General features: G+C 45.9%; 1 protein-coding gene and 1 pseudogene across 1 annotated transcript in view; both read left to right on the top strand.

Moving 5' to 3' along the window:
- Positions 1-2,368: 2,368 nt before the first annotated feature.
- LOC139019284 (zinc finger CCCH domain-containing protein 6-like) overlaps positions 2,369-11,850 on the top strand; it is a 48,392-nt gene continuing 38,910 nt past the window's right edge. The window contains exon 1 of the mRNA XM_070428336.1: positions 2,369-2,479. Coding sequence (XP_070284437.1) covers positions 2,369-2,479 — 111 coding nt within the window. The remainder of the gene's footprint in view (positions 2,480-11,850) is intronic.
- LOC139020273 (U2 spliceosomal RNA) lies at positions 9,054-9,142 on the top strand (annotated as a pseudogene).

Genomic DNA, 11,850 nt, shown 5'->3' with positions numbered 1-11,850 from the left:
AGCACCCTTCACTTTTAAACCATGTCGTTCCATTTAAACCTACCTTTACCCCAAACCTCGGACCCAAAGCAGAGCCTGCCAGTAGCCCTCCCACCGCCAGGTCCATCATTCCTCCCTCCTCAGGGACCCAGTTTGGGCTCTGAGGTTGGGCCCATGTTCAGCCCAGGTCGAGGTTGGCCTGCCCCCTCCCTTCAGTTCTCTGAGCAGACCCTGGAGCATAGAATGGGACACTGACTAGTTACTTTCCAATGGTGACTTACAAATCTGGCCTCCTAACAAGCCTCAATTAAATAGCCAGGAGTGCTTTTGGCATCCCCAGATTCCTGGTTCCCACTCCCAGACACCTAATTCATCGGTCTGGGGTAGGACCCAGGGGTTTGGTTTTGAAAATATCTCCCCAGAGAGTTTGATACGCGGCCAATTTCCAGAACCAGGGCCCTCTCACATCTAGGATCTCATTGCGACGTCACGATGTCTTGGTGTGGTGGGCATTTGTACTCAGTTCAGAGAGTGAATTTCAAACAGGATACAGCATCTGAATTGAGAGATAACATTTAGAGATTTGCTTTAAAATAGTCTGGGGGGCCCTAACCGGTGTGGCTCAGTGGATGGAGCGTCGGCCTGCGGACTCAAGGGTCCCGGGTTCGATTCCAGTCAAGGGCATGTACCTTGGTTGCGGGCACATCCCCAGTGGGGAGTGTGCAGGAGGCAGCTGATCGATGTTTCTAACTCTCTATCCCTCTCCCTTCCTCTTTGTAAAAAATCAATAAAATATTAAAAGAAAAAAATAAAAATAAAATAAAATAGTCTGGGGGAAATTGTGTGCGTGTTGGGGGGAGGGTGGGATAGATGAAAAAAGCAGGATGTTGATGGATGTTGAAGCAGGATTATGGGTATGTGCGGAGTCCCTCCAGCTCTGTAATAAAAAGCTTTTAAAAATCTCCCTTGGAGATGATTAGGAAATACGCTGGGTATGCATTTATGTTGTTTTCTAAGTTTTCTCCAAGGAATGAAAACTGTAATTAACTATAATCTAGTAAAGTTCATTGTGGCCCATTCAATACAGTGTTTTCATAACTAAAAAGAAAGAGTCTGCAATCTAGAGGAACAGGCAGGGGATGAGAATATGCCAGAGCATGTCATTTCTGTGCAGGGGACAGAGTATTTCTAAGTGTCCTGGGCTGGTTCTTCAAATCAAGCCTACTGCCCAACGCATTAGTAAAGACTTCCCACTTAACATCCTAGCTCTCTTAGCAGTTTAATTTCCCAATATATCAAGGAATTAGTATCAGTATATTATTTTATTGCTGATATTAGTGTTAACCTAAAAAAACCATTGAAACCTGTAAAGAATTTTTGTGAGTTTATTTGAGCCAAACTGTCGACATATGCCGGGAAGCAGAACCTCAACGAATTGAGATAGTGCTCCGGAGAATGGCAGGGTTACATCCGTATTTATACATGGAATTCATTGGTGACAGATTTAAGGAGGTGGGATTAAGCGAAGGGGGTCGGGGGGACCTCTGTGATAGGATAAAAAGTAAAATGATGGACACATACTTAGGTGGGTGCAGGATCAATTAACATGATAATGAAGGAATTTGTAGTATCTGTCCTGGCGCCTAGAACATTTGGTTGTGCCCCAGGGGCTCCAGAAAAAGGGAAGTTACAAGTTACCCAGACATTTCAAGGGTATGTTATCTTAGAGGCAAAAAGGCAAATGGGCTCAGTAAGGATCAAAGTTGATCTTGTCAGTGAAGATAATGGCCTAGGACATAACTGCCCACCATAACTGCTTTTAGTTAAAGTTTAATTTCAGACCATCCTTTGTGGTTATTTTAGGTCTCTGAGTCTGCTAGGCTGCCACGCAGGCCTTCCCTGAGCTTATCAGGTCAGCCTGTGGCCCCTTTCGTCCACATTAGTATATTAATTAAGAAATTTGCATTTGGGTTTATCACTCAGTTACTTGTTTAGTCAGTGTGAGTTACCCTCCCCAATCTGTTTGCCCTTCAGTGAATTGATAAAAATCAATTCCTGAGGCCCAGATCTCAGATCTGCGGTGACTGATGAAGTGGCAGAAGTCCCACCAATTAGGGACTGCCTCCAGGCATCCAGGTGCCGGCTTGTCACAGAGCTGGAGCATAAGGTTCACCAAGCATTGCAGAGTGGGTGGGGAGGAGGGAGAGGAATTCCGGCACATTTGAGTTGGAATGCAAACATCTGACCTTTTGAGACCTGGCTCTTTTGTATGACCTTAGGCACATTATGTAATCTCTCTGAGCCTCAAATCTCCTCTCTGCAAATTGGAAGTGATGACACCTACCACACTGGATTGTTGCGAGCCATTCCGTGTAAGATTGTATACGCAATGCACAGGCACACTGTGGACTCTAGAGAGTTCTATCCGTATCCAAATTACTACTGTTTGTACAGCTTTGTGAAGGCTTGCCTGCTTGTGTTCTGCAATGTGTTTGGGAAAGTGGGTTCGGTCCCTTTGGAAGAAAGTACACATGTGAGAAGAGGTTCATTAAATAAAGTGGAAATCACTGGCTCACTTGAGGATATCACTTGGGGATCTGGGGTACAGAGTAGACATGTGTAGTGTGCAAATCCTGTCACTGGGGTTTATAATTAGAAATATGATAGCCCTGGCCAGGTGGCTCAGTTGGTTGGAGTGTCGTCTCGTACACCAAAAGTTTTCGGGTTTGATTCCTGGTCAGGGCATATACCTAGGTCAGGAGTTCGATCCCCAGTTGGGGTGCTTACGTTTCTCTCTTTCCTTCCCTCTCTCTCTAAAATTAATTTTTTAAAAATATCTTTGGGTAAGGATTAAAAAGAAATATGATACGCTATTGCTTTGAAGATCAAACAGCAAAGAGACGGCTTTGGTGGGAATAATCTTCCTCATTCGCCTTCTGCCTGTGGAAGATGAGCCGGTGGAGAAGCCCTGAGCTCTCCAGGAGCTGGGTGGGTGGGGGAGTGCATGGGTGAGCTGACCTGCAGCTATGGCAGAAGCCAAGGGACAGTGTGCATGAGGTTGGAAATTTCCATTCTGGCAGCAGGAAGAGCCCATCACCTCGAGGAATGGCAAGCCCTTTAGGATGAGTGGAAGCCTTGGGGTCGTAGGGAGGACACCTGGGGGCTCTCATGTCTACCTGGCCCAAAGTCCTGAGCCAACCTGATGGCGGCTACTTCCAAATCGCAGATTGAGGGTTGTTGGCTCTGGAGGCAAGCCAGGAGGTCAAGGTTAGACTAAGCATTAATTGGTAAAAACTGGAGATTAATGTGTAAGGAGCCTAATTGCAAAAAAGGTGGTTGTATTTCTTTAAATTGAATTCCATATGGTATTTCTTTAAACAACTGACTCATGCATAGCTGCTTTGTAGTAAAGATTTCTATTTTATTTTATTTATTTATTTTTATTTTATTTTATTTATCCTCACCAAGGGTATGTGTTTCCATTGCTTTTCAGAGAGAGAGGAAGGAAGGGAGGGAGGGAAAGAGAGAGAAACATCAATGTGAGATCTCACATAAACTGTTGCCTCCAGCATGCTCTCCGACCCAACCTGGGGCAGGGAGCAAACTGGCAATTCAGGTACGTGCCCTTGACAGGGACTGGAACCCATGACCCTTCATTGAGCGTGCCAACACTCTAACCACTGACCCACACTGGCCAGGGGAAGATTTCTATTTTCTATCATGAAAACTTGTACAATGTCTCTTGGTTTCAACATTTCTCAGTGAAAAATAACAACTTGGAATTCACTGCACAGAGACAGGTTTGGGTTTCAATTCTTGGCTTTGTTGAACTTGCCTAGTTGCATGACCTTGAAAAAGTTATTTAACCTCTTTGGGATCCAGTTTTTCTACCTGTAAAAAGGAGAGTTATAATAACACCTACCTCACAGAATGCTATGAATATTTAAAGGAAGAAAGATGTGGAAGGCATAGTGCCTGGTACATAGCACTCAATAAATTGGAGTTTTTTTTTTTTTTAATATATTTTATTGAATTTTTACAGAGAGGAAGGGAGAGGGATAGAGAGTTAGAAACAGCCATGAGAGAGAAACATTGATCAGCTGCCTCCTGCACACCTTCCACTGGGGATGTGCCCGCAACCCAGGTACATGCCCTTGACTGGAATCAAACCTGGGACCCTTCAGTCCGCAGGCCGACGCTCTATCCACTGAGCCAAACTGGTCAGGGCTGTAGTTATTTTTTTAAAGTATGTTTTTACTTATTTTAGAGAGAGCGGAAGGGAGAGGGATAGAGAGATAGAAACATTGATGAGAGAGGAGCATCATTGATGGGCTGCCTCCTGCAAGCCCCCTACTGGCGATCGAGGCGGCAACCCAGGCATGTGGCCTGAGTAGAAGTTGTACCAGTGACCTCTTGGTTTATGGGTTGACTCTCAACCACTGAGCCACACTGCTGGGAAAATTGTAGCTATTTTTATTGTTACTTGGGCCTTCACTTCTGGATTACAATGGCAGCTTCTTTTTTTTTTTTAATATATTTTATTGATTTTTCACAGAGAGGAAGGGAGAGAGATAGAGAGTTAGAAACATCGATGAGAGAGAAACATTGATCAGCTGCCTCCTGCACACCTTCCACTGGGGATGTGCCTGCAACCAAGGTATATGCCCTTGACCGGAATCGAACGTGGGACCCTTCAGACCGCAGGCCGACGCTCTGTCCACTGAGCCAAACCGGTTTCGGCGCAATGGCAGCTTCTTAACTAGACTGTCCCCCATCCCATCTACCCAACATACTGCCAACAATTAACCTTCCAAATTTTTAGTTTCCATCATAGGGAGAGGGAGAGAGAGATAGAAATATCTGTCATCTTATTTTTAATTAAGAACCTTCTGTTCCTCTTTAATTAGATTAAAACTAAATGCTAATGTAAAACAAAAAGCAACAACAACAAAAAACAGGCAAAATAAACAAACTCATAGATACAAACAGAATGGTAGTTACCAGAGGAGAACAGGGGTGGGGGAAGGATGACGAAGGAAGGAGGGTCAGATAATAATGTGATGGAAGTAGACTAGACTTCGGGTGGTGCAATATACAGGTGTCATATTATAAAGTGTACACATGAAATTTATGTAATGTGATTAACCAATGTTAGCCCGATAAACTTAATTAAAAATAATAAAATTACTTAAACATGTTTACATATTTAGAAAAAGACTAGCCCTAGCCAGTTTGGCTCAGTGGATAGAGCGCCGGCCTGTGGACTGAAGGGTCCCAGGTTCGATTCCGGCCAAGGGCACATGCCCAGGTTGCAGGCTCGATCCCTAGTAGAGTGTGTGCAGGAGGCAGCTGATCAATGATTCTCTCTCATCATTGATATTTCTCTCTCTCTCTCCCTCTCCCTTCCTCTCTGAAATCAATAAAAATATTTCTTTTTTAAAAAAAGAAAAAGACTAAATCAGTTTGAAGGCCAATGTCATGACTATGGCTGTTACTTTATTTATTTTTTATTTATCATGTTTTTTTTTATTGATTTCAGAGAGAGGAAGGGAGAGAGAGAGAAAGAGTTGGAAACATCAATGATGAGAGAGAATCATTGATCAGCTGCCTCCTGCAAGCTCCCTACTGGGGTTAGAGCTCACAACCCCAGGCATGTGCTTTGACCAGGAATCGAACCAGTCATGGGTCAACGCTCAACCCCTGAGCCACACCGGTCGGGCTGTGGCTGTTACTTTATTTATTTGTTTATTTATTTATTTTTTTAAATATATTTTATTGATTTCTTACAGAGAGGAAGGGAGAGAGATAGAGAGTTAGAAACATCGATGAGAGAGAAACATCAATCAGCTGCCTCCTGCACATCTCCTACTGGGGATGTGCCCGCAACCCAGGTACATGCCCTTGACCGGAATCGAACCTGGGACCCTTCAGTCCGCAGGCCGACGCTCTATCCACCGAGTCAAACCGGTTTCGGCGGCTGTTACTTTAAAAGAAACTGAGGGCCCCCGGGCCAGAGTGGCTCAGTTAGTTGGCCATCATCCCGTGCACCAAAAGGTTGCTGGTTCAATTCCTGGTCAGGGCATGTGCCTGGCTTTCGGGTTCAGTCCCTGGTTGGAACAAGTACAGAAGGCAACCAATTGATGTTTCTCACATTGATGCTTCTCTCTCTCTCAAAAAAGAAACTGAGGGCCTCTGGAAGGTTTGATCAGAGCAAGTTTATAATCTAATTTATGTTTTTGTGGTTTTTTTGTTTTGTTAATCCTCACCGAGGATATTTTTCCATTGATTTTAGAGAGAGTGGAAGGGAAGGGGAGAGACGGAGAGAAAGAAACATTGATGTCAGAGAGACACGTCAACTGGTTGCCTCTCACATGTGTCCTGGCCAGGGCTGGGGATCTAGCCTGCAAGTGAGGTACATGCCCTTGACCTGAATCAAACCCAGGACCCTTCAGTCCTTGGGCCAATGCTCTATGCACAGAGCCAAACCGGCTAGGGCAAATTTATGTTTTTTTAAAAAATATATTTCTTTATTGATTTCAGAGAGGAAGGGAGAAGGAGAGAGATAGAAACATCAATGATGAGAGAGAATCATTGATCGGCTGCCTCCTGCACACCCCACACTGGGGATGGAGCCCGCAACCCCAGGCATGTGCCCTTGGCCGGAATCGAACCTGGGACCCTTCAGTCTGCAGGCTGATGCTCTATCCACTGAGCCAAGCCAGCCAGGGCTGCAAATTTATGTTTTTTTTTTTTTTTTTTTTTTTTTTTAATTAAATCTTTATTGTTCAGATTATTACATTTGTTCCTCTTTTTTCCCCCCATAACTCCCCTCCTTCCAGCTCCCACCCCACCCTCCACCCTCACTCCCCACCCACTGTGTTCATCCATAGGTGCATGATTTTTGTCCAGTCACTTCCCGCATCTCCCACACCCCTTTTTCCCCCAAGAATAGTCAGTCCATTCCCTTTCTATGTCCCTGATTCTATTATAATCACCAGTTCATTCTGTACATCAGGTTATTTATTCACTTGATTCTTAGATTCATTTGTTGATAGATGCATGTTTGTTGTTCATAATTTGTATCTTTACCTTTTTCTTCTTCTTCCTCTTCTTAAAGGATACCTTTCAGCATTTCATATAATACTGGTTTGGCGGTGATGAACTCCTTTAGCTTTTCCTTATCTGTGAAGCTCTTTATCTGACCTTCAATTCTGAATGATAGCTTTGCTGGATAAAGTAATCTTGGTTGTAGGTTCTTGGTATTCAGCACTTTGAAAATTTCTTGCCATTCCCTTCTGGCCTGCAAAGTTTCTGTTGAGAAATCAGCTGACAGTCGTATGGGTATTCCCTTGTAGGTAATTGAGCCTCTTTCTCTTGCTGCTTTTAAGATTTTCTCTTTGTCTTTTGCTCTTGGCATTTTAATGATGATGTGTCTTGGTGTGGTCCTCTTTGGATTCCTTTTGTTTGGGGTTCTCTGCGCTTCTTGGACCTGTAAGTCCATTTCTTTCACCAGGTGGGGGAAGTTTTCTGCCATTATTTCTTGAAATAGGTTTTCAATATCTTGCTGTCTCTCATCTTCTGGCACTCCAATGACTCTGATATTAGACCGCTTAAAGCTGTCCCAGAGGCTCCTTACACTATCTTCACACTTTCGGATTCTTTTTTCATTTTGCTTTTCCAATTGGGTGTTTTTTGTCGAATCTTTGGTTTGATTATTGTACTCCTCTGGTCTGCTATTGGGTATAATATTCTTTATTTCAGTCCGTGTATGCTTACTTTCTAATTTCTTTATCGTAGCATCGAGGGTCTCATTAGTTTTCGTGAGGTTCTGCACAAATTTATGGCAAGCCCTCAAAATTGCGATTCTTAGCTCCATATCCTCCATTTCTGTCATGTTTTTTTGTCTCCGCATCTTTTATGCTTTCTTGGTGCACCCCCTTGTGGTCTCTGTGCGCAGTCTTGTTCTAGCCAAGCCTTAATTGTTGTAGTTACCACTAGAGGGATTTGACCCCCAGGCCGGCTGGCTATAGGAATCAGCTGTAAGGAAAACGTCTGCCTTCTGGGGAGGCGCTAATCCAGCCTTTGCCTGAGGCGATCGGCAAATGGCTGTGCGCAGGCTTTGGGCGGGGCGGGATCAACAGGGCGGGCGGAGGGAGCAGTTATGGCCACGCTCAGTCCCGTTCCCAGAGGCTCTGCTTCTCAGAACCCCGGCAGCCGCTGCAAACCTCGGAGAGAAAGCTGCCCTCAGGTTCCAACTGATGCCGGATAATCCCGCTTCTCCCGTTTGAGTCTGGGTCCCTAGAGACTCGCCCGGATCTGGAGCCCAGAGTCTGAGACTCACTCCCGACAGAAAACGACAACCGCGCCCTCAGCCACCAGCCCGCTTTGCGCGCGCACCTCGGTACCTTTGTATTTTCCACACTGCGCCGCCTCTGAGCCTCGATTTGCTGTTCTCTTTCCTTCTAGTTGTAGAGTCTCTCTTCAGCCAGCCTTCCTGTGGTTCTGGGTGATGTCCGTTCAGTCTTTTAGTTGTATTTTTGAAATGGTTGTTTGCGGCAGCGGTCTCCGGTGTTTACCTACGCCGCCATCTTGGTCGACTCCAAATTTATGTTTTTAAAGTATCACTCTGGTTGCTGCCTTGAGAACAGATTGTAGGAGGGGAAGGGGGAAAGCAAGACAAGGTGTATTGGGAATCCAAGTGAGAAAGGGGGTGCCTGGGGCCTGGGGGAGGCAAAAGAAGTGGAGAGGGGTAGTAACTGGATTTCAGATGTATTTTCAAGGTGCAGCCAACAGGATTTGCTGAAGGATCAGACAGTGGAATTAGAAAAGGAAAAGAATAAAGAATGACTTGAAGATTTTGGCTACAGCAACTGGAAAGATGGAATTGCCATATGCTGATAGAAGGGAATTATGAGCAATATATGTTTTGGAGGGGGAAAAAAATCAGTATTTTAATTTTGGTAATTTAATTTTAATGTATGTGTTTATTGGACATCTAAGCAGAGAACAGGCCCTCTGACCCCAACTATCACCCCAGTAAGACCAAATTTCCAATCTTTAAAAGAAACTGTTGGATCGCTTCTCAGCCTTTTGGCTAAGATCAAGTGTAGAAACTGTTGGAGGCCCTAGCTGGTTTGGCTCAGTAGATAGAGCATCAACCTACAAACTGCAGGGGTCCCGGGTTTGATTCCAGTAAAAGGCAAGTACCTCGGTTGCAGGCTCCTCCCCAGCCTGGGCCCTGGTTGGGGCGCATGCAGGAGGTAGCTGATCAATGATTCTCTCTCATCATTGATGTTTCTATCTCTCTCTCCCTCTCCCTTCCTGTCTGAAACCAATAAACATACATTAAAGAAAAAAAAGAAACTGTTGGGGGTCTGGGTGGGGGAAGTTCATCAGTTGCTCAGTAGAGAGGATTTCCCCTCACCTCCTAAAATAGCCAGCTCCAAATGGACCCCAGTGATCCCTGCCACCTGCTATTTATGCCCTTGTATAGTCCCCTCCCACAGTATACCAGTTTGGATCCATATGACCAATAGAATATGGAAGACATGGAAATATGTATAAAAGCCCAGGCTGGACTCCTGATTGCCCACCCTTGGTCAGCTGTGGCCTGGGAGCTTTTCTCCAGGCCTGGTCAGTTGCCTATCCATCTAGAACCCATGGAAGTGGAGGTGGGACAGGTCCCCAGAAGGAAGGAAGGTAACTGTTGTCAGGAGAAGGGGACAGGAAGTGGAAGTAGGACAGCAGTTACTCACATCTGAGCTTGATCTTGCCTTTACCTTCCGCCCTTGTTTGCCCAGGAAGAATTATGCATAAAAGAATTTAAATTAGGATAGAACCTGATGATCTGATCCAGTGCCCTCACGTTAGAGACAAAATAAAGGCCCTGAAGCCTAGCAAGGTGAGCTGGTTGCGGGAGGCTCTTCAGGGATTTGGTGCCTTGGCAAATGTTGGAGCAAACCTGAGAATATCTCAACACTCAGGGAAGAAGATCTCAAAGGCTGTCTCCCTTTCTGGATAGGTCTAGAGACAACGAGATTCGGGAGTCAGGAACCTGCCTAACTTCTGACCTGGGGTGATTTATTGCCTCATGTGGATGATGCCAGGCACGGTGGGTGTGGTGCCACTTACATGGAGAACGTTCTAGCCCACCCATCCTCCCAGGCTTCCTCCAAAGGCAATTCCAGTGGACGTCATGAGCCACAAATGGGACCTGTATTTTTCAAATTGTGGATCAGTCAAGAAATCAATGTAATTGGGTCAAGATCATATTTTTTTTAAAGAAATAGGATAGAGCAGAAATTATATCAACATGTAAATATAGTCCCATGAAAGAGTTTTCTCAGTTGTAATTTTATAGAGAGAGCTACTGGCTAAATTGTTCCTCCTCATTTCCCACTCCTGTCCCCCAACATTACTATTCCTACCCCCTTTTAAAGGGAAATCCAATTCATGCCACAAATGCAGATGGAATGCTGAGCTCCAATACAGAGATGACCAGGACACAGGTTTGGCCTTGAGGGACTCTCACTCCAGTCCAAAGCAGGGAAGAGAAAAAAAATGAAGAGGTAGACAGTGTGTGTGTGTGTGGTGGTGGGGGGGGGGGGGGGGGGGGGGAGGGGCGCGGCAGAAGACCTTCCATTTTCTACTTTATACACTCTGTGTCATGTGAATTTGTTGCAATGAACATGTATAACTGAGCATTTTAAAAGCCCAGTAAAAATATAAAAATACACAAATGAATAAATGAATGAAATGTCATGTGAAATCCTGGCCCACGAGAAGGAAAAGAAACCAATTTTTAGGGAGAAGCTCTCAGGCGTGGGCTCATTTAGTCCTTTCAATACAACTAGAAGGGTCTCTGGGTCCTCATTCTAAAAATGCTGGAATGCGAAGCCCTCAGAGGCAAACAAAGTGAATTACCCAATTCACCAGCTGGGGAGGGACAGGGCATGACATGGCTGTTGTAGCATTTCTCCATTGGCCAACTAAGGAAAAGGGTCAGAAACTAGAGACACTGACTCCAAGAACTTTGTTCTTAAGCCTTCCTTTGTAAATACTAAGCGTTTGTCATCCTGGGGGAAAAGGGGAGGGGGGCCTCTGTTTTGAGAGGCAGAAGGAAAAGCTTGCGGGGGCGGGGGGGGGGGGGGGGGTGTGTGTGTGCGGGGGGGGGGGGGGGGGGCAGTCTTGAGGACAGAGGGCGCTGCAGCACACCAGGGAGGAAGGAGGCAGAAAGGAGAAACAGCCAGCAGAGCCCTGGTCCCCGGTGGCGGGTGGAGGGGCTTCTCAGGCCCTGTTCTGCCTGGGACTCCTCACAGGGACCTCGGTACCAACAGGGGCCTCCTAGCAGGCCTTGCCTTCCACGCCATCAGGCGTCCCTCTCTCCCTTGCCAGCCTTGGCAGCCTGAGCCCTTTGTTGCCGTGAAAGCCCTCCTGCCGCACCTCCACCAGTTTTACCCACCCCCAGCCTCCCTTCTTCCTCATTCTCCTCCTCTGAGTTTCTCCCTCCACAGGAAGAGGAAGAGAAAAAACAATCCTGGGGCTGGCGTTCGACAGAGATACATTGGAGCTAAGGGAATGTGAGTGTCCTCTTAAAAATTTCGGCCCCATCATTTGTCATTGTCATGGCTACTGAACATGTTTATTGGGCTCTTGAACCAGGGCCAGGCATTGTCTCATGAGCACTCAGGAATGTCCCCAGAGTCCCAGTCACACAGGCACTCCATGGCCCAGAACTGTGCCTGACCCCCCACGGTGGGGCATCCTGCCTCCTGTGGTCCTGCCCCACAGGAGAACAACCTGTGCTATGGCCACGGAAGTCTTGAAGCTGCCCAGTTAACATGCACTCTCCTCCCTCGCTGCTCTGGTACC

This window comes from Myotis yumanensis, unplaced genomic scaffold, assembly GCF_028538775.1.
Source record: "Myotis yumanensis isolate MYYU_CA2020_CCGP unplaced genomic scaffold, mMyoYum1.0.hap1 SCAF_11, whole genome shotgun sequence".
NCBI classification, from domain to species: domain Eukaryota; kingdom Metazoa; phylum Chordata; class Mammalia; order Chiroptera; family Vespertilionidae; genus Myotis; species Myotis yumanensis.
The sequence above is the reverse complement of the archived record's forward strand: the minus strand, read 5'-3'. Positions and strand labels throughout refer to the sequence as shown.